The sequence below is a fragment of the Pipistrellus kuhlii genome, unplaced genomic scaffold, assembly GCF_014108245.1.
Source record: "Pipistrellus kuhlii isolate mPipKuh1 unplaced genomic scaffold, mPipKuh1.p scaffold_m20_p_52, whole genome shotgun sequence".
Taxonomy (NCBI): domain Eukaryota; kingdom Metazoa; phylum Chordata; class Mammalia; order Chiroptera; family Vespertilionidae; genus Pipistrellus; species Pipistrellus kuhlii.
Genome location: NW_023425554.1, coordinates 824,147 through 844,210, shown reverse-complemented (window position 1 = coordinate 844,210; position 20,064 = coordinate 824,147). Strand labels below are relative to the sequence as shown.

General features: G+C 56.4%; 1 protein-coding gene across 3 annotated transcripts in view; it reads left to right on the top strand.

The window, feature by feature from the left end:
- NOTCH3 (notch receptor 3) overlaps nucleotides 1–19,519 on the top strand; it is a 36,907-nt gene extending 17,388 nt beyond the window's left edge. For 2 of the 3 annotated variants that reach the window (XM_036415905.2, XM_036415904.1), the window contains exons 17-33: nucleotides 633–858; nucleotides 1,634–1,835; nucleotides 2,069–2,222; nucleotides 2,655–2,839; nucleotides 3,885–4,017; nucleotides 4,103–4,360; nucleotides 4,462–4,580; nucleotides 5,015–5,568; nucleotides 6,673–7,005; nucleotides 8,567–8,721; nucleotides 8,818–9,040; nucleotides 10,047–10,131; nucleotides 11,508–11,670; nucleotides 13,210–13,514; nucleotides 13,803–13,950; nucleotides 16,523–16,620; nucleotides 17,418–19,519. In XM_036415905.2, coding sequence (XP_036271798.1) covers nucleotides 633–858; nucleotides 1,634–1,835; nucleotides 2,069–2,222; nucleotides 2,655–2,839; nucleotides 3,885–4,017; nucleotides 4,103–4,360; nucleotides 4,462–4,580; nucleotides 5,015–5,568; nucleotides 6,673–7,005; nucleotides 8,567–8,721; nucleotides 8,818–9,040; nucleotides 10,047–10,131; nucleotides 11,508–11,670; nucleotides 13,210–13,514; nucleotides 13,803–13,950; nucleotides 16,523–16,620; nucleotides 17,418–18,467 — 4,391 coding nt within the window. In that variant the 3' untranslated portion in view covers nucleotides 18,468–19,519. The remainder of the gene's footprint in view (nucleotides 1–632; nucleotides 859–1,633; nucleotides 1,836–2,068; nucleotides 2,223–2,654; nucleotides 2,840–3,884; nucleotides 4,018–4,102; nucleotides 4,361–4,461; nucleotides 4,581–5,014; nucleotides 5,569–6,672; nucleotides 7,006–8,566; nucleotides 8,722–8,817; nucleotides 9,041–10,046; nucleotides 10,132–11,507; nucleotides 11,671–13,209; nucleotides 13,515–13,802; nucleotides 13,951–16,522; nucleotides 16,621–17,417) is intronic. The other variant, XM_036415906.1, reaches the window with a different exon arrangement.
- The last annotated feature ends 545 nt before the right edge of the window (nucleotides 19,520–20,064 follow it).

Here is a 20,064-nt window from a genome sequence, read left to right as displayed (position 1 = left end):
ATTGGCTGCCTCCCACACTTGCCCTGGTCTGGGGCCAGACATCAAACCTGTGATTGATTGGTCCAAGGGCCGAATCTCTAACCACTGAGCAACACAACCAGGGCTCCATTCTTCTTTTATTAAAAAAAAAAAAATATATATATATATATATATATAGATATATAGATATATAGATATATAGATATATAGATATAGATATATATATATAAAGTCTTCAGAATCCGAAAATCTGGTGTTTATTTTACACTTACAACGTATCTCAATTCGGGCCAGCCACATGCCAAGGTCTTAAGAACCACAAGTGGCCAGTGGCCACTCTACTGGCCAGGCCAAGTCTGGAGGAAGCCCCCTGTGCCGAGTCAAGGGATTAGGCAGACACAACGGACAGTCTGTGCTTAATAGCTCAAAAGGCCCCTTAGTCCTGCCAAGCGCTTCCTCTTCCACCTGGGGGAGGCTTCCAGAGGAGGGAGAGGATGCGGCAGCACAGGGGGATTTAACACTCTGAGCAAATGTGCCCTTTCCCAATAAGCCTGGTCCACTTCCACGCTCCCACTGTGCAAGGCCCGGCCGGGTCAGCAGAGGCGGATGGGGGCCTGGGTGAGTGACCAGGCCTGGTTCCCTTCTGACCGCAGACCCCTGCCTGAATGGCGGCTCCTGCCAGGACCGCGTGGGCTCCTTCTCCTGCTCCTGCCTCCCAGGCTTTGCCGGGCCCCGCTGCGCCCACGACGTGGACGAGTGTCTGAGCAGCCCCTGCGGCCCCGGCACCTGCACCGACCACGTGGCCTCCTTCGCCTGCACCTGCCCCCCGGGCTATGGAGGCTTCCGCTGCGAGCGGAACCTGCCCGACTGCAGCCCCAGGTGGGGGGCCCTCTACTGGGAGCTCAGGGACCCGGGCATCGCGTGGGGCGTGGGACCTGAGCAAGGAGTGGGGCTAAGAAGGTGGGACCTCGGGTTGGCACCCAACTCAGGACTCTGGCGCCCGATGGGGCAGTGCGGGAAGGGGCGTCTTAAGAGATGCCGGTCTCTGAGGGGGCGAGACCAGACCAGAGTGGGGCCTCCACGCGGCTCCCACCTCGGTGCTGAAGTACCTGGTAAATCGGGGCTAAGGGACAGGACAGGCCTGCAGACTCTCCTGGCGGGTGGTAGGGGTCCAAGTAGATTAAGGTGACCAGACATCTCGCTTTGGGCGGGACAGTCCCGATTTTTAACAATTTGTCCCGCGTCCCACTGGCGTTTTAAAAAAGTCCCAATTGTTGCCGAAACCGGATTGGCTCAGTGGACAGAGCCTCGACCTGCGGACTGAAAGGTCCCAGGTTCGATTCCAGTCAAGGGCAAGTACCTTGGTGGCGGGCATATCCCCAGTAGGGGGTGTGCAAGAGGCAGCTGATCGATGACTCTCTCTCATCGATGTTTCTAACTCTCTATCCCTCTCCCTTCTCTCTCTGTAAAAAAAAAAAAAAAAAAAAGTCCCAATTGTTAAAAATCGGGACTGTCACACCAAAAGCGGGATGTCTGGTTACCTTAAGGTAGATGCGTTCAAAGCGAGGCTGGGCCCAGGGTGGAGGCGGGGCCTCCCAGGGGCGGGGCCTCCCAGGGGGCGGGGCCTGACCCACCACCCCCGTTTTCCCTCCAGCTCCTGCTTCAACGGCGGGACCTGCTTGGACGGAGTGAACTCCTTCACCTGTCTGTGCCGCCCTGGCTACACCGGCGCGCACTGCCAGCAGGAGGCCGACCCCTGCCTGTCCCGGCCCTGTCTGCACGGGGGCGTCTGCACCGCCACCTACCCTGGCTTCCTCTGCACCTGTCCGGAGGGCTTCACGGGCGCCCAGTGTCAGGTGGGCGGGTCCCTGGGAGGTGGGTTTTGGGGGGAGGTGTCTGGAGGGGTGTCCAGGGGGAGGGGCCTGTGTGTGGGATCCCTGGCAGGGACACCCGGGGTGGGGGGGAGAAGCCTCCTGGCTCCTGGGGAAGGACTGACAGGGAGGTCGTGGCGAGGGGCCTGGCAGGGGGAGAACATGGGGAGTGATTTTGGGGGGTCGCTGCGCACTGACCCTGTGGGCTCCCCCCGCAGACCCTGGTGGACTGGTGCAGCCTTGAGCCTTGTCAGAACGGGGGCCGCTGTGCCCAGACAGGGGCCTCTTTCTACTGCCTCTGCCCTCCCGGGTGGAGCGGCAGCCTCTGCGACATCCAGAGCCTGCCCTGCAGGGCGGCTGCGGCCCAGATGGGTGAGCGGGAGCGCTGGCCGGTGTGTGCGCGCGGCCGGGGAGGGCGTGTGTGCATGGACTTCCTGCCGGGGTGTGAGCCCAGAGGCCGTGACAGGACACACGGGCGGGGTGGGGTGTGGGCTGCGTGTGACTGTGTGGCATGACTACATGGTGAATGTGTGTCCGTCCCCATAAGCCCACTGGAATGTGTGTGCAGCGGACGACCGAGCTGGTGTGGGCATCGCGTGTATGTGTGTGTGTGTGTGTGTGTGTGTGTGTGTGACCGTGATGAGAACTATGCCGTGTAGAGGGGTCTGTGACAACCTGAGGGAGGAGGTGGGACCCTGGTGACGGGTGGCAGCAGGGATGGGAGGTGGTGCTGTGTGTGTCGTGGGCGGGGGATGGGGCGGGGGTGGGGAGGGGAGTGCGTGCCTGACGCCCCTCTCTGTGCAGGGGTGCGGCCGGAGCAGCTGTGCCAGGCTGGTGGGCAGTGTGTGGACAAGGAGAGCGCCCACTACTGCGTGTGCCCGGAGGGCCGCACGGGCAGCCACTGTGAGCAGGAGGTGGACCCCTGCCTGGCCCAGCCCTGCCAGCACGGGGGCACGTGCCAAAGCTACCTGGGGGGTTATGTGTGCGAGGTAAGGGGCGCCCGGGGAGGGGGGAGTGGAGCTATCACAGGTAGGTGTGTCTGGGCACACAGGCCTGTGTGTCTGTAGCCTGGGGTGGCTGTGTCTCTCTAGGCCAGTCTGGTTTTGTTTGTTCCTTTGTTTTGTTTTCTGTTAAATCTCACCCAAGGAAAAATTTTCCCATTGAATTTTAGAGAAAGTGGGAGGGGGAGGGAGAAGGGGAGGGAGAGGGAGAAAGAGATAAACATCAATATATAAGAGGCACATTGATTGGTTGCCTCCCACATGCACCTCCCCCCCCCCCCAGGCCAGGGATTGAACTTGCAACCCAAGTACGTGCCCTTGACTAGAATTGAACCCGAGACCCTCTTGTGCATGAGTCAATGCTCTAACCACTGGGAATACCAGCCAGGGAGTCATGTCTGGGCTTTTACTTTTTTTTTTTTTTTTTAATGTATATACTTTTTTAAAAAAATATATTTTTTATTGATTTAAGAGAGGAAGGGAGAGGGAGAAAGAGATAGAAACATCCATGATGAGAGAGAATCACTGATTGGCTGCCTCCTGCACGCCCCCTACTGGGGATCAAGCCCACAACCCAGGCATGTGCCCTTGGCTGGAATCAAACCTGGGACCCTTCAGTCCGCAGGCCGACGCTCTATCCACTGAGCCAAACGGGCTAGGGCCGGGCTTTTCCTTGAGTGACCGAGTATGCCTTTGTGGGTGTCACCCTGGGTATCTCTGGGGGTGTTCCCGTCTGGGGGGGTGTCTGTTCCCAGGCATAGCTGTGTCTCTGTGCATGGTGTCTCTCTGAGCAGGAAGGCACCGCCGGTGTCTGAGTGTGCGTCTCTGCTTGTGTGTCTCTGGGTATCTGGGTGTTTCTGCTGTGTGTCTGTAGGAGTGTGTCCGTCTGCATGGGGTCCTCTGTGTCTGGGAGTGTGTTATTTGCACACGGCGCATGCCTGTGTCTCGGCTGACTGTGTGTGTCTTTTTGTGCTGGGAGTGTCTGTCTGTGTCCCTCGGGGCTGAGCGGGTCCCTCTCTCACCCTCTCCACAGTGTCCCGCTGGCTACGCCGGTGACAACTGCGAGGCGGACGTGGATGAGTGTGCCTCTGAGCCCTGCCAGCACGGGGGCTTCTGCATCGACCTCGTGGCCCGGTTCCTCTGCTCCTGTCCTCCTGGGACCCTCGGTACGCCAGGGCCGGGGCTGGGGACGGGCTGGGGGGCTGGGTCTCTGTCCGTCCCTGACCCCTCCCCTCATCTTCCTCCCCCCAGGGGTTCTCTGTGAGATGAACGAGGACGACTGTGGCCCAGGCCCCCCCCAGGACCCCGGCCCCCGGTGCTTGCACAACGGCACCTGTGTGGACCTCGTGGGCGGCTTCCGCTGCACCTGCCCGCCAGGCTACACCGGCCGGCGCTGTGAGGCTGACATCAACGAGTGTCACCCGGGCGCCTGCCACGCCGCTCACACCCGGGACTGCCTGCAGGATCCAGGGGGGGGCTTCCGCTGCCTCTGCCGAGCTGGCTTCACAGGTAAGGGCGGGCAGGGGGCTGACCTGGGCTCCGGCCTGTCTCCCCCCATCTTCCCCCCCCCCCCCTTACTGTGGCTGATCCACGGGCTCCTGGTTGCCCAGGTCCCCGCTGTCAGACTGTCCTGTCTCCCTGCGAGTCCCAGCCGTGCCAGCATGGGGGCCAGTGCCGGCCTGGCCCCGGCTCTGGGGGTGCCATGACCTTCACCTGCCATTGTGTCCCGGTAAGTGGGGGTGGCTGGTCACACCAGGGTCTCTGTGGCCTGGCCTTTAGGGGAGAAGAGGCGCCAGTGAAGGGCACATGCCTGGGTTGTGGGCTTCATCTCCAGTAGGAGGCGTGCAGGAGGCAGCCGATCAATGATTCTCATCACCGATGTTTCTATGGGGTTCTGGCAAATGTTGACATTACCTAGAAGTCATGGGAAGGAAGGGGTGGTGAGGCTGGGGCTTGAAGACGTGGCTTCTTGGGGAAGGCCAGGCGTGTGTGCATAGCGGGGATGGGATTCCAGCGGAAGGGGGAGGAGAGGTTTGGTGAGACCTGCGGAGACTGGAGGCTCAAGCGTTCCCAAGTCCTGACCCTCCCCATCCTTCCCCCTCTCTCCCTTTCCCCATCCCCTGCCCCGCGGGGGCTTCCTTGTTTCTCCCCCCAAACCCACAGCCGTTCTGGGGCCCGCGGTGTGAGCGGGTGGCGCGATCCTGCCGGGAGCTGCAGTGCCCCGCGGGCATCCCGTGCCAGCAGACGGCGCGTGGGCCGCGCTGCGCCTGCCCCGCGGGGCTGGCAGGGCCCGCCTGCCCGGGGGCCGCCAACGCCAGCTGCCTGCTCTCCCCCTGCCTGCACGGGGGCGCGTGCACCCCGGAGCCTTCCGCGCCCTTCTTCCGCTGCGCGTGCGCCCCCGGCTGGGCCGGGCCCCGCTGCGAGGTGCCGGCGGCGGCGGCGGCGCCCGAGGCCCCCGAGGAGGAGCCGCTGTGCCCGAGCGCCGCCTGCGAGGCCAAGAGCGGGGACCGGCGCTGCGACCGGGAGTGCAACAGCCCGGCCTGCGGCTGGGACGGCGGCGACTGCTCGCTGAGCGTGGGCGACCCCTGGCGGCAGTGCGCGGCGCTGCAGTGCTGGCGTCTCTTCAACAACAGCCGCTGCGACCCGGCCTGCAGCTCCCCCGCCTGCCTCTACGACAACTTTGACTGCCGGACTGGAGGCCGCGAGCGCACCTGCAAGTGAGCCCCCTCCCTCTCTGTCTGTCTGTGCCTGGGCCCCGCCTCTGGGCATCTCTCCGTCCTTCCATGCACCCCAGTCTGTGCCTTGTCTGTCCATGGGCCCTTCCTCTCTTTCTGTCCATTCATTTGCCTTGGTCTGTGGTCCATCCTGAGACTGTTCTCCTCATTCATTTGCCCTGCTTGTCCTGCCCAGCTGAGTGCCACTTCTGTCTGTTGGTCCATCCTCGTCCGTGTGCCCTCTCTGTCCATCCTTGTGCCCTGCCCGTCCCAGTGTTCCCATCTGTCTGTCCATCCATGGACTCACCTCTCTTTCTGTGTATGCCTGCACTCCGTCTTTCCCTCCCTGTGCACTGTGTGTCCGTCTCGCTGCCCATTCCTGAGTTCCTTCCGCCCCTCTGTGCGCCTGGCTGCATGTGGTCCATCTCACCTGGGCATCTGTCTGTCTGTATGCCAGTCTGTCTGTCCACGTGCCTCATGTATGGGTCCATCGGACCATCTTTGTGACCGCCTGTTCATCTAGGTCTCCTTGTCTGTCCTCCTGCCCTTCCACGAGCCTCTTTGCCCCTTTCTATGCCCACACAGCTGTCCTTGCCCTCGCCTGCCTGTCCTGCCCCTCCCTGTGTCTGCTCATGCCCCCGTCTGTCTGTCCCATGCATTCCATCTGTCCATCCTAGGCTCTGTCCCTTTGTCCCACTGCTTCACTTTCCTCCTTCGCATGCAATCTACATAGCATTCTGTGTGTGTATGTGTGTTTACATTTAGCGTTCACTGCCGTGTAAGTGAAATGCTGTTATCGTCGCTCATTTGTCTCCTTTACCATCTGTCTCCACCCCCCTTTCGCCCCCGCCCCCCCCAATGCAGCTCCACGCGTTCACGGGTACGCCCGGGCCATTCCTGGGTGCCCGCCACGGGCTCAGCACCTTCCAGGTGTTCTCCAGAGTGATGTATCCATAGTTACCGAGAGAGTGGATGGATTCGGATACATCCCAGTCCTCTGTGCTTGCTGTCTGACCCCCCTCTGTCTCCGGGGAGCTGGGGTGCTCTGTGTGTGCGGGGTGGGGGTGGGCTGGAGGCCCCCTGACGGTGCCCCCTCCCTGCCCCCAGCCCGGTCTATGAGAAGTACTGCGCCGACCACTTCGCCGACGGCCGCTGCGACCAGGGCTGCAACACGGAGGAGTGCGGCTGGGACGGGCTGGACTGCGCCGGGGAGGTGCCGGCGCTGCTGGCCCGCGGCGTGCTGGTGCTCACCGTGCTGCTGCCGCCCGCCGAGGTGCTGCACGCGGGCACCGACTTCCTGCAGCGGCTCAGCGCCATCCTGCGCACCTCCCTGCGCTTCCGCCTGGACGAGCGCGGCCAGGCCATGGTCTTCCCGTACCACCGGCGGGACCCCGGCCCCGGAGCCCCGCACTGGCGCGAGCTGGGCCCCGAGGCGATCGGGTGAGTGGCTGCCCCGAGAGCTGTGGGGGACGGGAGAGGGCACCCCGAGGGAGGTCTGGTGTGTTTCGCTTCCCTGAACATCTTGGGGAGCCTTCGTGCTGACAGTAAGTCCAGCAGGTCTCAGCCTTGACCGCGGGAACATGGGGGGCGGGGTCATTCTTTGCGGCGGGGCGTCCTGTGCGTGAAGTCTGTTGAGCAGCATCCCTGGCTTCCACCCACTAGATGCAAGTAGCTGCCCACCCCCAAGATACGGGCAAGGGGCATTTGCGGAGCAGAATTGCCCCCTGGATAGAGGCCCCCCTCCTCCTGGAGAGGCAGGGGGGTAGCAGAGTCATTAGAAACGTCTGTAGTTTTTTTCTTTCTTTCTTGGAAATGGAAAGCATAGGACGCTGCGGTTGGTGGGCTGGTCTACCCGGCCGGACAGTGCCAGGGAGCAGCGTGGTCTCTGAGCGGGGTGGGCCCTGACACAGAGATGGGGCGTGGGCTCCGATGGGATGGAAGAGGGTGGCTTATGTGCCTGACCCCGGCTGGGGTGAGCGAGTGGCTGGAGGGCGTGTCACCAAATTGAGGACACGTGGGGGTGGGGTGGGGGGGGAATAGGGTTGCTTTGGGGCTTGTAACATCTGACAAGTCTGGAGATCCCCAGAAGGCAACCAGGGGCTAAAGACAGAGACAAGAAAGACAGAGGGTGTGGGCAATCATGGAAGCCATGAGGGGACTCAAACAAATGGGGAGAGAGGTGGGGACAGAAGAATGATCTGGGGCCAAGCCGTGTGGCTCAGTGGTTGAGTGCTGACTTCTGACCTGGAAGTCATGGTTTGATTCCCGGTCAGAGCACGTGCATGAGATGTGGGTTCCATTCCCATTGGGGGACACGCAGGAGGCAGCTGATCAATGATTCTCTTTCATCATTGATGTTTCTCTCTCACCCTCTCTGAAATCAATCAATCAATAAATCATTCACTCACTCACTCACTCTATCTATCTATCTATCTACTTTTATATATTTTATTGATTTTTTTACAGAGAAGGATAGAGAGTTAGAAACATTGATGAGAGAGAGTCATCGATCAGCTGCCTCTTGCACACCCCCCACTGGGGATGTGCCCACAACCAAGGTACATGCCCTTGACCGGAATCGAACTTGGGGACCCTTCAGTCCGAAGGCCGATGCTCCATCCACTGAGCCAAACTGATTAGGGCTGAGAGTCAAATTTTTTTTAAACTTAAACTTCTTCTAACGCTGCTTCTTCAAAATAGACTCGCCCAGGCCGTGGTATTTTGTGTACGAGCCACACTCAAGGGGCCAGAGAGCCGCGTGTGTGGCTCGCGAGCCGCAGTTTGCCGACCACTGGTCTGGGGGACTCTGGTGGCCTCAGCAAAGCTGGTTTGGGGAGTGTGGTGGGGTTGGACGCCAGAAGGTGGCAGGTGGGCCACGGTGACCTGGTGAGCGGACACAGCTCTTTGGAGCCCGGCGCTGGGGGGGGGAGACGGGGCTTGGTGCCAGCCTGGCAGCCGGTGCCCCACTAAGCCAGCCGATGCCCCCTCTGCGCCCCCACAGCTCGGTGGTGATGCTGGAGATCGACAACCGACTGTGCCTGCAGTTGCCCGACAATGACCACTGCTTCTCCGACGCCCAGAGCGCGGCCGACTACCTGGGAGCGCTGTCCGCGGTGGAACGCCTGGACTTCCCGTACCCGCTGTGGGCTGCGCGGGGTGAGCCCCGCGGGAGGGCGGCCGGTGCGGGGTCCGGGCTCCCCTGGCGGGGTCCCGGCCCGGCCGGGGCTGAAGTCCTGCGTCTCCCGCCTGCAGGGGAGCCGCTGGAGCCGCCGGAGCCCGGCGTGCCGCTGCTGCCGCTGCTGGCCGCCAGCGCCGTCTTCCTGCTGGTCATCCTCGTCCTGGTGGTCATGGTGGCCCGGCGCAAGCGTGAGCACAGCACCCTGTGGTTCCCCGAGGGCTTCGCGCTGCACAAGGACGTGGCCGCCGGCCACAAGGGCCGGAGGGAGCCCGTGGGCCAGGACGCGCTGGGCATGAAGTGAGGACCCTGCCCTCGCCCCGCCCCTCACTGTAGGGCCCTTGTGAGCCCCTGCGCCCCACCTCGACCTGACTCTGACCCCACCTGGACCCTAACTTCAGACTGCAGCCTGGACCCCAGGTCTTATCTTCTTGACCACTGACTGACTCTATGATTCCTTGGGGATCACCCCTGATTCCTGACCCCTGACTCCATTTCCTAAGTCCCAGTTCCTCTAATTCAAATTCTATCCTGACCCCACTCGGACTCGACCCCAACCTTTGCCCCTCAGATCTCATGCTAATACTCGGCATTCATTCCCACATGACTGCTGGCTCCATGACCCCTATTGGGTACCCCAACTCCTTCCTGACCCCTGGGCCTTTCCTCTGTGACCCCCGATATCACCTCAGGCTCTAATCCACCCTGACCTTTGACTTCCTCTCTGATCCCCTTTCCACCCCAACTCAATGTCCATTCCCCACCACCTCCAATCCTGGCCTTGATCCTAGACTCCACCTCCGATTCCCTCATCTGTCCCTCAAGACCCAAACCCCACCCTGGCCTGACCTCTAAATTTACCCCTCCCCTGTGACCTCCTGACTCCCTGACCCCTCTCCACAACCTCCTTATCTTGGCTATGACTCTTACCTGTTGTGAGGTTAACTCTATTCTGTTACGGCATCATCCTCTCTAACCCCGGATGTATGCCCATGACCCTCACCTATCCCGCAGCTCACTACTCTGACTCCTGACCCCACTCCTGTCTCCTCCCACAGTCCACCTTTAGACCCTGGCTCTCACTCATCATAACTTCTGACTGCATTCCCTGTGACCTTGACCCCATTCTGCACTCCCCCATTAGACCCTGTATCTCAACCCGCTCCCTGTGCCTACTGACCTACCCCAACTCCAGACCCTGACCCCACTTCTGGGACCTCTGCTGTGACTCCCACCCCTAATCTTCTTCCGGGTCACATGTCTCAATTGCCCCCTCTGCCCTTCCCCCTATCCATTGTCTCCACAGGAATATGGCCAAGGGGGAGAGTCTGATGGGGGAGGTGGCCACAGACTGGATGGACACAGAGTGCCCGGAGGCCAAGCGACTGAAGGTTGTGACCCCTCTTTCTTTTTCTTTTTTCTTTTTTTTACTTTTTATACTAAGTATTTTATTCAAATGCTGATGCCAGCATCTATAAAATAATCATTCTTGTGAAATAGAAATTCATGAAAATTCATAGAGGTAGATGTGAAGGACTGACAAAAGCAGAAATCTGTATAGGATGGCACATGATATAGGGTAAGCTTTTTGTACAGGCTGCAGATTTAGCTGTCTTTGAATATTCACTGGTTCAAGAACAGTGGTGTAGAACACCTTCAAAATTCATTTTGCTACAGAAAGACACAGCTTTCTGGGGTCTGAAGGGATTGGTCCTTGAAATACCCCTGTCGTCAGGGGGTCACGTTGAGCATCCTGCAGACAGAATTGTTTCCCATCTGCAGCTGCCTGGGAAACCTTCGTGAGGTTGAGCCCGGCCTCCGGCCAGAGCTGCTGAAACACTCTCTTCACAGCGGTGACGCTGGAGGGACCAGGCAGGGTGCACGCGAGAGCCGGGCAGATTGCTTGGTAGTGGGTCTCAGGTCGTGGATCCACGGGGGCCAGATGGCAGGGCCTGTGCCCCCTCTTCTGAACTCTGCTTTCAGGGTCTTGGGTGGGGCCCCGAAGGTCAGTGGGAGAGCTCAGAGGCCGTCACCTGGATCCGTAAGCTCAGGGCTGGCTGGATGAGGCTCTGGGTTTGGTGCCCAAAGGCTCTCCAGTGAGCTGGCAGACTGGTTAAGAATATTCTGTCCTGATTCCGCAACATCACTCAGGCCTTTTGGACCATGGGTCTGAAATGTATCGAGCTCCTGCGAGGGCCCAGTTGCTGTGCTCATGAAGGTGCATCGATATATTTGTGTGTGACTATTTGGTCCCTGTACCTCACGATCATATTCATGTGCCCAGATTAATACTAACCCTTGAAGGATTCCCTTGCCCCCACATTTCTTTTCCAATGATTTTTAGTTTCCAGAGTATAAGTTTTGCGTTTTTCCCCTCCTGAGAAATATAATTCTAAATATTTTATTCTTCTTGATGCTGTTGTCGGTAGAAGTGCCAACTTAATCTTGTTTCGATGTGTTTGTGTCTAGCGTACGGACAGGTGTGTGCTGACCGTGACGATGCTGTGTCCCTTCCTTGATCACTCACCTTGGGTCCCAAGCCCTTCCCCCCTTCCAATTGGGATTAAAATTCCAGTTTTGCCTCTGACGAGTTTTCTGACCTCCTCTATGTCAGTTTCCTGTTTCCCGATCTAGAAAACAATCTTTTTTTTTTTTTTTTTTTTTTGGGGGGGGGGGGGTGTTGTGTGTGCATCTCCATGAGAGAAACCCAGACAGTCCCTCTGTCTTTCCAAACTCCCGGTGAGAACCTGGGTCCTTGTGCCTCCAGGTCGAGGAGCCTGGCGTGGGGGCTGAGGATGCTGTGGACTGCCGCCAGTGGACTCAACACCACCTGGTTGCTGCTGACATCCGCGTGGCCCCAGCCATGGCCTTGACGCCACCGCAGGGCGATGCGGATGCTGATGGCATGGATGTCAACGTGCGTGGCCCAGGTCCGTGAGGGCACCTTCCACTCCCCACGCCTGCTTGTGAGAGCCCGTGTCTGGGTCTGTGATATGGGGAGAGCTAGGTGTGTCTGGATGCTTGTCTGTGGGGCTGGTTGTTCATCAGGACTCTTGGTTGTAAGTGATTCTAGCCCAGTTCATCCAAGTTTAAGCAAAACAAGGGATTTACTGGTTCTCGTAACCGGAAGCATCAGGTGCATTTGGATCCAGGACTCACCACCCCTTGGCTCCGGCCCAGGAAGGCTTTTTCCTGGGGACACTATGGCCACAGGCAGGATCAGCCTTATAAGACCTTTTTTTCCATCTACACCAGAAAAAGTCCCAGAATGAGTTCTGATTGGACAGACCAGGGTCACATGTCCATCCCTGTAGTCTGGGGCCTGGAATATGCAGACTGACCAAGCCTGGGCCATGTGCCTGTCCCTGGGGGAGGGGCTTTGGCTCTCACCAGAGCTTGAGGATGGAGAATGGGGTGCGAGTGTCTCCCTCAGGAAACCAGGCCAAATGCTCACAGAGGGCTGCTGACCATGTTGTTTGGATCCAGTTGGATTCATCTTTGCCATATTTCAGGGGATTCTCCCCCTAGCGCTGTTTTGCTCCAAAAGGCCTGTATCTTTTGAAGTCCTTAAGGACTTCAAAGTCAGCAAACTGCAGCTGGCGAGCCACATGCGCCTCTTTGGCCCCTTGAGTGTGGCTCCTCCACAAAATACCACCGCCTGGGCGAGTCTATTTTGAAGAAGTGGCATTAGAAGAAGTTTAAGTTTAAAAAATTGGGCTCTCCGAAGAAATTTCAATCGTTGTCCTGTTGCTATTTGGATCTGTTGACGAATGAGTTTGCCGACCACAGGTTTAAGGGATTTTATGTCCCTGGGGGGGTGCTCACAACTGGTGGATGTGGGCATTTGACAGGCACAGCTCCTTTGCCTCAAGCTGGATTGTAACTGTGGGCATAACTCAGCCTCCAGCCTTCCCCTTGGATCAGGCTGAAAACACCCAATGGGAATTTGTCCAAGGGGCATGTTGTTTCTCTTCTTCCCTTTCGTGTCCTTTATCCTTTTCTTTTTTCTTTTAAAAAATATATATTTTATTGATTTTTTACAGAGAGGAAGGGAGAGGGATAGAGAGTTAGAAACATCGATGAGAGAGAATCATCAACCAGCTGCCTCTTGCACACCCCCTACTGGGGATGTGCCCACAACCAGGGTACATGACCTTGATTGGAATCGAACCCGGGACCTTTCAGTTCGCAGGTCGACACTCTATCCATTGAGCCAAACCGGTTTTGGCCCTTTATCCTTTTCTGCCTTGGAGCCCTGCTGGGGAAAGTCACATGCTCATGAATCTTTGTTCTGGGTTGGCTTCTGGGGCCCCGGACACAGATGTGTGTGTGTGTGTGTGTGTGTGTGTGTGTGTGTATGCAGATGTACTTCCGTTTGTCCCACTTCTTCCTAATACAGTGCCTTCCGCAGAATCCCCTGGAAAGGCCCTTGTACCCATCTTCCCGTGATATGTCCCTGTTCCCTGCAGATGGCTTCACCCCGCTGATGCTGGCCTCCTTCTGTGGGGGGGCCTTGGAGCCGGTGCCAGCCGAGGAGGATGAGGCGGAAGACACGTCTGCCAGCATCATCTCAGACCTGATTTGCCAGGGGGCCCAGCTCGGGGCGCGGACTGACCGCACGGGCGAGACGGCCTTGCACCTGGCCGCCCGCTATGCCCGGGCCGATGCGGCCAAGCGGCTGCTGGATGCCGGAGCAGACACCAATGCCCAGGACCACTCGGGGCGCACGCCCCTGCACACGGCTGTCACCGCCGATGCCCAGGGCGTCTTCCAGGTGAGACAGGCCTGCCTCTTTGGACATCAGAGGCGGGACAGGCACCGAACTGATCTGGGCTGGAGCCCCAGTTCTGCCTTTCAGGGCCTTTTTTGTTTTGTTTTGTTGTGTTGTTTTTTTTTTTGTAAAATAGGGATGTATGGGAGTACAGTTTCTGGCAAGTCACTGCTCCCTGAATCTCATTGATTCCAGGAGGTGTGGGGATTGGGTCCTCAGATGGCTTAGAGGTGCTCCTGGTCCTCCCCTGTTTCTGCCATGACTCCCCCTGCTGCATCCTCCCTCCCCTAGATTCTCATCCGGAACCGCTCCACAGACCTGGATGCCCGCATGGCCGATGGGTCGACCGCACTGATCCTGGCGGCCCGCCTGGCGGTGGAGGGCATGGTGGAAGAGCTCATTGCCAGCCACGCTGATGTCAATGCTGTGGATGAACTCGGTAGGCTGGTGGTGGGGGCCGAGGGGATGTCACAGGGACCCTGACTGTCTTTTCTGTGCGAACTCTCTCCCGCTGTGAACACTGCGACCCAATCACCGAGGCTTCTGTACGCATCACAGGGCTGCAGCGTGGCCTTACACTGTCATGCATGTTCTTACAGCGTGTGTTAGGGCATCGACACATCAGCGACTTAGGAAATGGTGCCCTTCCCCAAGGCACTTCGTTTCCACCTCCTTTGTTAGAAGTAGTTCCTGCTGCCCTAACCAGTTTGGCTCAGTGGATAGAGCGTCGGCCTGTGGACTCAAGGGTCCCAGGTTCAATTCCGATCAAGGGTATGTACCTTGGTTTCGGGCACATCCCCACTAGGGAGTGTGCAGGAGGCATCTGGTTTCTCTCTCATTGATGTTTCTATCCCTCTCCTTTCCTCTCAGTAAAAAAAATCAATTATATATATATATATATATATATATATATATATATATATATTTTTTTTTTTTTAAGAAAAGAAAAGAAAAGAGAGAGGAAGTACTCCCTGCTGCCATCTGCTAGGCAGCTGTTATAATACATTTGCTAACCCACCCATTTCTATGCCGTGGCCTCGCCCTCCCCAGTGGCTTGCTAGCAGAGTCCCTGGAGGTGGCTTCTCGCACGGAGGTGTGGAGATTCACAACCTGCCCTTATGTCCCGAGGACCTCACCCAGAGGCACACACTCAGGTGCTCACAGACACCCTTCGGAGTAGGTGTTCTCCACTTTTGGAGCAGGCGTTTCTGGCCTACCGATGACATTTGGGATCGGAGCATCTTTGGTGGGTAGTAGGGGGGCCATCCTTATGTTGCAGGCTGTTCAGCAGAACCCCTGGACTTGAACTATTAGATGAGAGTAACCCACCTCCCTGTTGTGGCAACCAAAAATATCTCCCAACACTGCCCAGTGCCGCTGGGGGGAAATCAGCCCTGGTTGGGAAACTCGGCCTTAGAGGAGCACTATCCAGTAGAACATTGTGAGATGAGAGGCTGATTCCCACAGTGACTGCCCCATTTTTCACTCCCACCAACAGTGTACGAAGGCTCCAATATCTCCACATCTTGCCAATACTTTTTATTATCTGTTGTTGTTTTTTGTTTGTAGTGGGTGTGAATTGGTATATCAAGGTGGTGTGTGATTTTCATTTTTCTGATGGCTCATGATTTTGAGCATCTTTCTATATGCTTATTGGCCATTTGTATGTGTCTTCTTTTGCAAAATATCCATGCAGATGTTTTGCCCATTTTTAATTGGGTTATTTGTCTTTCTATATTTTTAAAACCTATTTTTATTGATTTCAGAGGAGGGGAGAGGGAAAGGGAAATACAAACGTCAATGATAAGAGCGAATCACTGGTAGACTGCCTCCTGCGTGCCCCACATTGGGGACTGAGCCCGCAACCTGGACATATGCCCTGTCTGGGGATTGAACCATGACCTTCTGGTTCATAGGTCAATGCTCAACCACTGGGCCAAGCTGGCCAGGCTGTCTTTCTATTATTGAGTTACAAAGATTATGTATTCTAGGTATGTTTCTTATCAGATATATTTCTCCCAATTTGTAGGGAGGGAGGGAGGAAGAAAGGGAGGAAAGGAAGGAGGGAAGGAGGGAGGGAGGGGAGAGAGAGAGAGAGAGAGAGAGAGAGAGAGAGATTGATTTGTTGTTCCACTTATGCATTCATTGGTTGATTCTTATATGTATCCTGACTGGGCATAGAACCTGCAACCTTGGCATATCAGGATGGCATTCTAAACAACTGAGTGAGGGCTTCACTTTCTTTATGTTGTCCTTCAAAGCACAAACGTTTTAATTTTGATGATGTCTAGTTTATATATTTTTGTTGTATTGTTGCTTCTGTTTTTGGTGTCATATCTAAGAATCCTTGTCTAATTCAAGATCATAAATATTTACTCCTATATTTTCTTCTAAATATTTTATAGTTTCAGCTTTTACATTTAGGTCTTTGAGTTATTATTTTTTAATATGGTGTGAGGTAGGGGGTCCAATTTAGTTTTTTTATTTTTATTTATTTATTTTCTATTTTTTTATTTATTAAATTATTATCTGTGTACATATTTTAACATTGCCCCCCCCTCCCATACATACCCAATTTAGTTTTTTTGCATGTGGAGATCTAGTTGTCCCAGTACCATTTGTTGAGAAAGCTATTTTTTCCTCATTGCAAGGTTTTGACATCTATTTTATTTAATTTTAGTTAATTTAAATCTAAAGAGGCACATGGGACTGATGGCCCTTGCATTAGATAGCACACCTCTATGAATAAACAAGTGAGGGCTGCATAGTTCCCTCTGTATAAAGAGAGTCACATGTACAGGAGCCCCAGGCCATGGAAGACACATGTACGGTGTCTCCCTTGGATTCCACAGATCTGCACACATACACGGAGCCACACACAGGTGCGCAGATACTCATGGCAGGTCTGCTCCTGCTCACCAGGCTGTATTCTGGGCATTTCCTGCTTCTCTGCCGTGGAGGGCCAAGACAGGAGCTTGATTCTGACCTTGACCTCTCTCCACTCCCCCCAGGGAAATCAGCCTTACACTGGGCTGCAGCTGTCAACAACGTGGAGGCCACCTTGGCCCTGCTCAAAAATGGAGCCAACAAGGACATGCAAGACAGCAAGGTGAGCTCACCAGGGGGTCATCCCTAGCACAGACCTCCCCCTACCAGGTAGCAGAGAGTGGGGTGGGGTAGGCAAGTGGGAGCGTTTGCCTGGCCTGCAGCCAGCTTTCAGGGGTGGGCGTTGGGCTCAAGAGGCTCCAACAGTGGATCAGAGGAGGAAATGTGTGGCAGTTGCTATGTGACCTTGGTAAAGTTGCTTAACTCCTCTGGACCTCAGTGTTCTCATCTGTGAAATGGAGAAGCAACAGTGCCCACCTCATTGCCTCTTCCAAGGATTCAGTTAGCTCAATAAAAGGTGACTTTTTGATTATGTTTAAAAAGCCTTGGAAGGTGGTGTTACTCTACTCAGATAAGCAGAGTGAGGCTCAGAGGGGTGCAGGATGGATTCTGTCCTAAGCTAAAATTTCCATATTTTCTTTATTATGGATTTTTTTGCATTAATTAAAAAAAAATTTTTTTTTAAAGAAACCATTGCATTAAAACATTTATTTTGATGACTGAGAGTTTTGGTGCCCCTTTAAAATTTGTGCCTAAGGCGAGTGCCTTAGTCTTCTCACCCTATTCCTGGCGCTGGGGCCCTGCACTTAGTAGGTGCGCCGCGGACGTGGTTTAAGTAAAAGAACTTGCCTCGGCTTCCCCATCAGAGCGGGGAGTTGCACCCAGGTCTCCTAAGGCTGGAGAGGATGAACTCTTAGCTCTCAGGTTCCGTCAGAGGACGGAGGAGGCCCTGGTTTGCTGCCAGGAGTTCGTCCCGGCCCTTGTGACCCTGACACCTTGCTGGCTCTCGGCTCCCCCCAGGAGGAGACACCGCTGTTCCTGGCTGCCCGGGAGGGCAGCTACGAGGCTGCCAAGCTCCTGCTGGACCACTTTGCCAACCGGGAGATCACTGACCACCTGGACAGGCTGCCCCGCGACGTGGCCCAGGAGAGGCTGCACCAGGACATCGTGCGCTTGCTGGACCAGCCCAGCGGGCCGCGCAGCCCCCCGGGCTCCCACGGCCTGGGGCCCCTGCTCTGCCCACCCGGCGCCTTCCTCCCTGGCCTCAAGGCGGCGCAGTCGGGGGGCAAGAAGAGCCGAAGGCCGCCGGGGAAAGCAGGGCTGGGACCGCAGGGCGCCCGGGGCCGGGGCAAGAAGCTGACGCTGGCCTGCCCGGGTCCCCTGGCTGAGAGCTCAGTCACCCTGTCGCCCGTAGACTCTCTGGACTCCCCACGGCCCTTTGGGGGCCCCCCTGCGTCCCCTGGAGGTTTCCCCCTCGAGGGGCCCTACATGAGTGCCACCACCACAGCCATGTCCCTGGCACAACTTGGTGGTGCAGGCAGGGCAGGGCTAGGGCGCCAGCCCCCTGGGGGCTGTGTCCTCAGCCTGGGCTTGCTGAAACCTGTGGCCGTTCCCCTCGACTGGGCCCGGCTGCCCCCACCTGCCCCACCGGGCCCCTCGTTCCTGCTGCCGCTGGCCCCGGGACCCCAGCTGCTGAACCCTGGGACCCCCCTGTCTCCTCAGGAGCGGCCCCCGCCATACCTGGCTGTCCCGGGACATGGCGAGGAGTATCCAGTACCCGGGGCCCATGGCAGCCCCCCCAAGGCTCGCTTCCTCCGGGTCCCGAGTGAGCACCCCTACCTGACCCCGTCCCCGGAGTCCCCCGAGCACTGGGCCAGCCCCTCGCCGCCCTCCCTCTCGGACTGGTCCGATTCCACACCCAGCCCAGCCACTGCCACCAGGGCAGCCACCGCTGCTGGGACACTCCCGGCCCAGCCACTCTCCCTGTCTGTCCCTGGCCCTCTAGTGCAGGCCCAGACCCAGCTGGGGCCCCAGCCTGAGGTCACTCCCAAGAGGCAGGTGTTGGCTTGAGGGGCTCCTCAGTTTCTTGGAGTTTGGGCAACTGAAGAGACATCCTATCTTGATTCTGTTCTCTTCCCCATTTTCCTTTAATCCCTTTCATTCTCTTTTCCAACCTCCTACCCCTGCAGTGTGACTGACATAGTTTACCAGCCTAGGGCTTCAATCGTCCCTTATTTGTAAGGCGTTCAGGCTGACCCCCGACCCATGGGTCTTGTGATGAGCCTGGGACCTCCTCCTGTCCTCCCCTCTTCCTGCTCCCCAACTCACCCTCCCTTCCTTTTTGCCTCCTCTGGCCTCTTTGAATCCTCACACTCTGACACGAGTGGATTTTTTTTTTTTTTTTTTTTTTTTTTTACATTTTGTATAGAAACAAAATTCATTTAAACAAACTTATTATTATTATTATTATTTTTTACAAAATATATATATGGAGCTGCTCCCTGCCCCCTGCAAACCCCCCAGTGCCCCCATGGGGCTGAGTCTGTGGGCCCATTTGGCCAAGCTGGATTCTGTGTACCGAGTACACAGGTATGACTGGGATCCTGTGTACCGAGTACATGACCCTGGTGTGTACCAAGTAGTCACCCTTGGGCGCACCCTCTGGGGCTAGGGGTTGGCAAGATGTGGGAGCTTCCTTCCCACCCCACGTCCCTCACTTCACTGCATTCCAGATGGAACTTGTCCTATAGCTTTGCTGGGGGAAGGGCCCTTCTGCCTCAGAGAGCCCACTCCCAGATAGTCTCCCCTCCCTAGAGCCTGGGCCACCGCCCTTTGGGAACTTGGGGGTGGGTGGTGGGAACATGAGGATTAGGGGAGTTTCGTGCATTTCACTTTGTCTCCCTGAACACGTGGGACTGCAAGATGGGAAGGAGCTGCCTGAGAGGCACCTCTCCTGGTCCTCCCCTCACCCAGTCCCATGGCAGAATATAAGTATTTTTAGGCTATTTTTGTAATATGGCTTCTGATCACGATTTCTATGTAGCTAAGTTCCCAGGCCTTGCGTTGTACAGCCCCCCCCCCCCATTCTCCTCACCACCTAATAAAGGAATAGTTAACACTCAGTATCATTGATCTGTGTCTAGATAAGGTGGGGAGTGATAGTGATGGATCTTCTGTCTCTCCAAGGCTAACAAGCTGCCATCTTAGGTTAAACCCATTTAGCTTGCCTATCCACTTGTGTTTCTTCTTCTTCTCCTTCTTCTTCTCCTTCTTCTTCTCCTTCTTCTTCTTCTTCTTCTTCTTCTTCTTCTTCTTCTTCTTCTTCTTCTTCTTCAAAAAATATATTTTATTGATTTTTTACAGAGAGAAAGGGAGAGAGATAGAGAGCTAGAAATGTCAATGAGAGAGAATCATCGATCAGCTGCCTCCTGCACCCCCCCCACCAGGGATGTGCCCGCAACCAAGGTACATGCCCTTGACCGGAATCGAAGCTGGGACCTTCCAGTCCGCAGACCGACGCTCTACCACTGAGCCAAACTGGTTTCGGCTGTTTCTTCTTCTTTTGGCAGATGATTCCACTGATTGGATCAGGGGTGGTCACTTGACCTATGATGATTCAATCATAGATTTGCTTAGAAACATTTTTAATGGAAATGCTAAGAAAGCT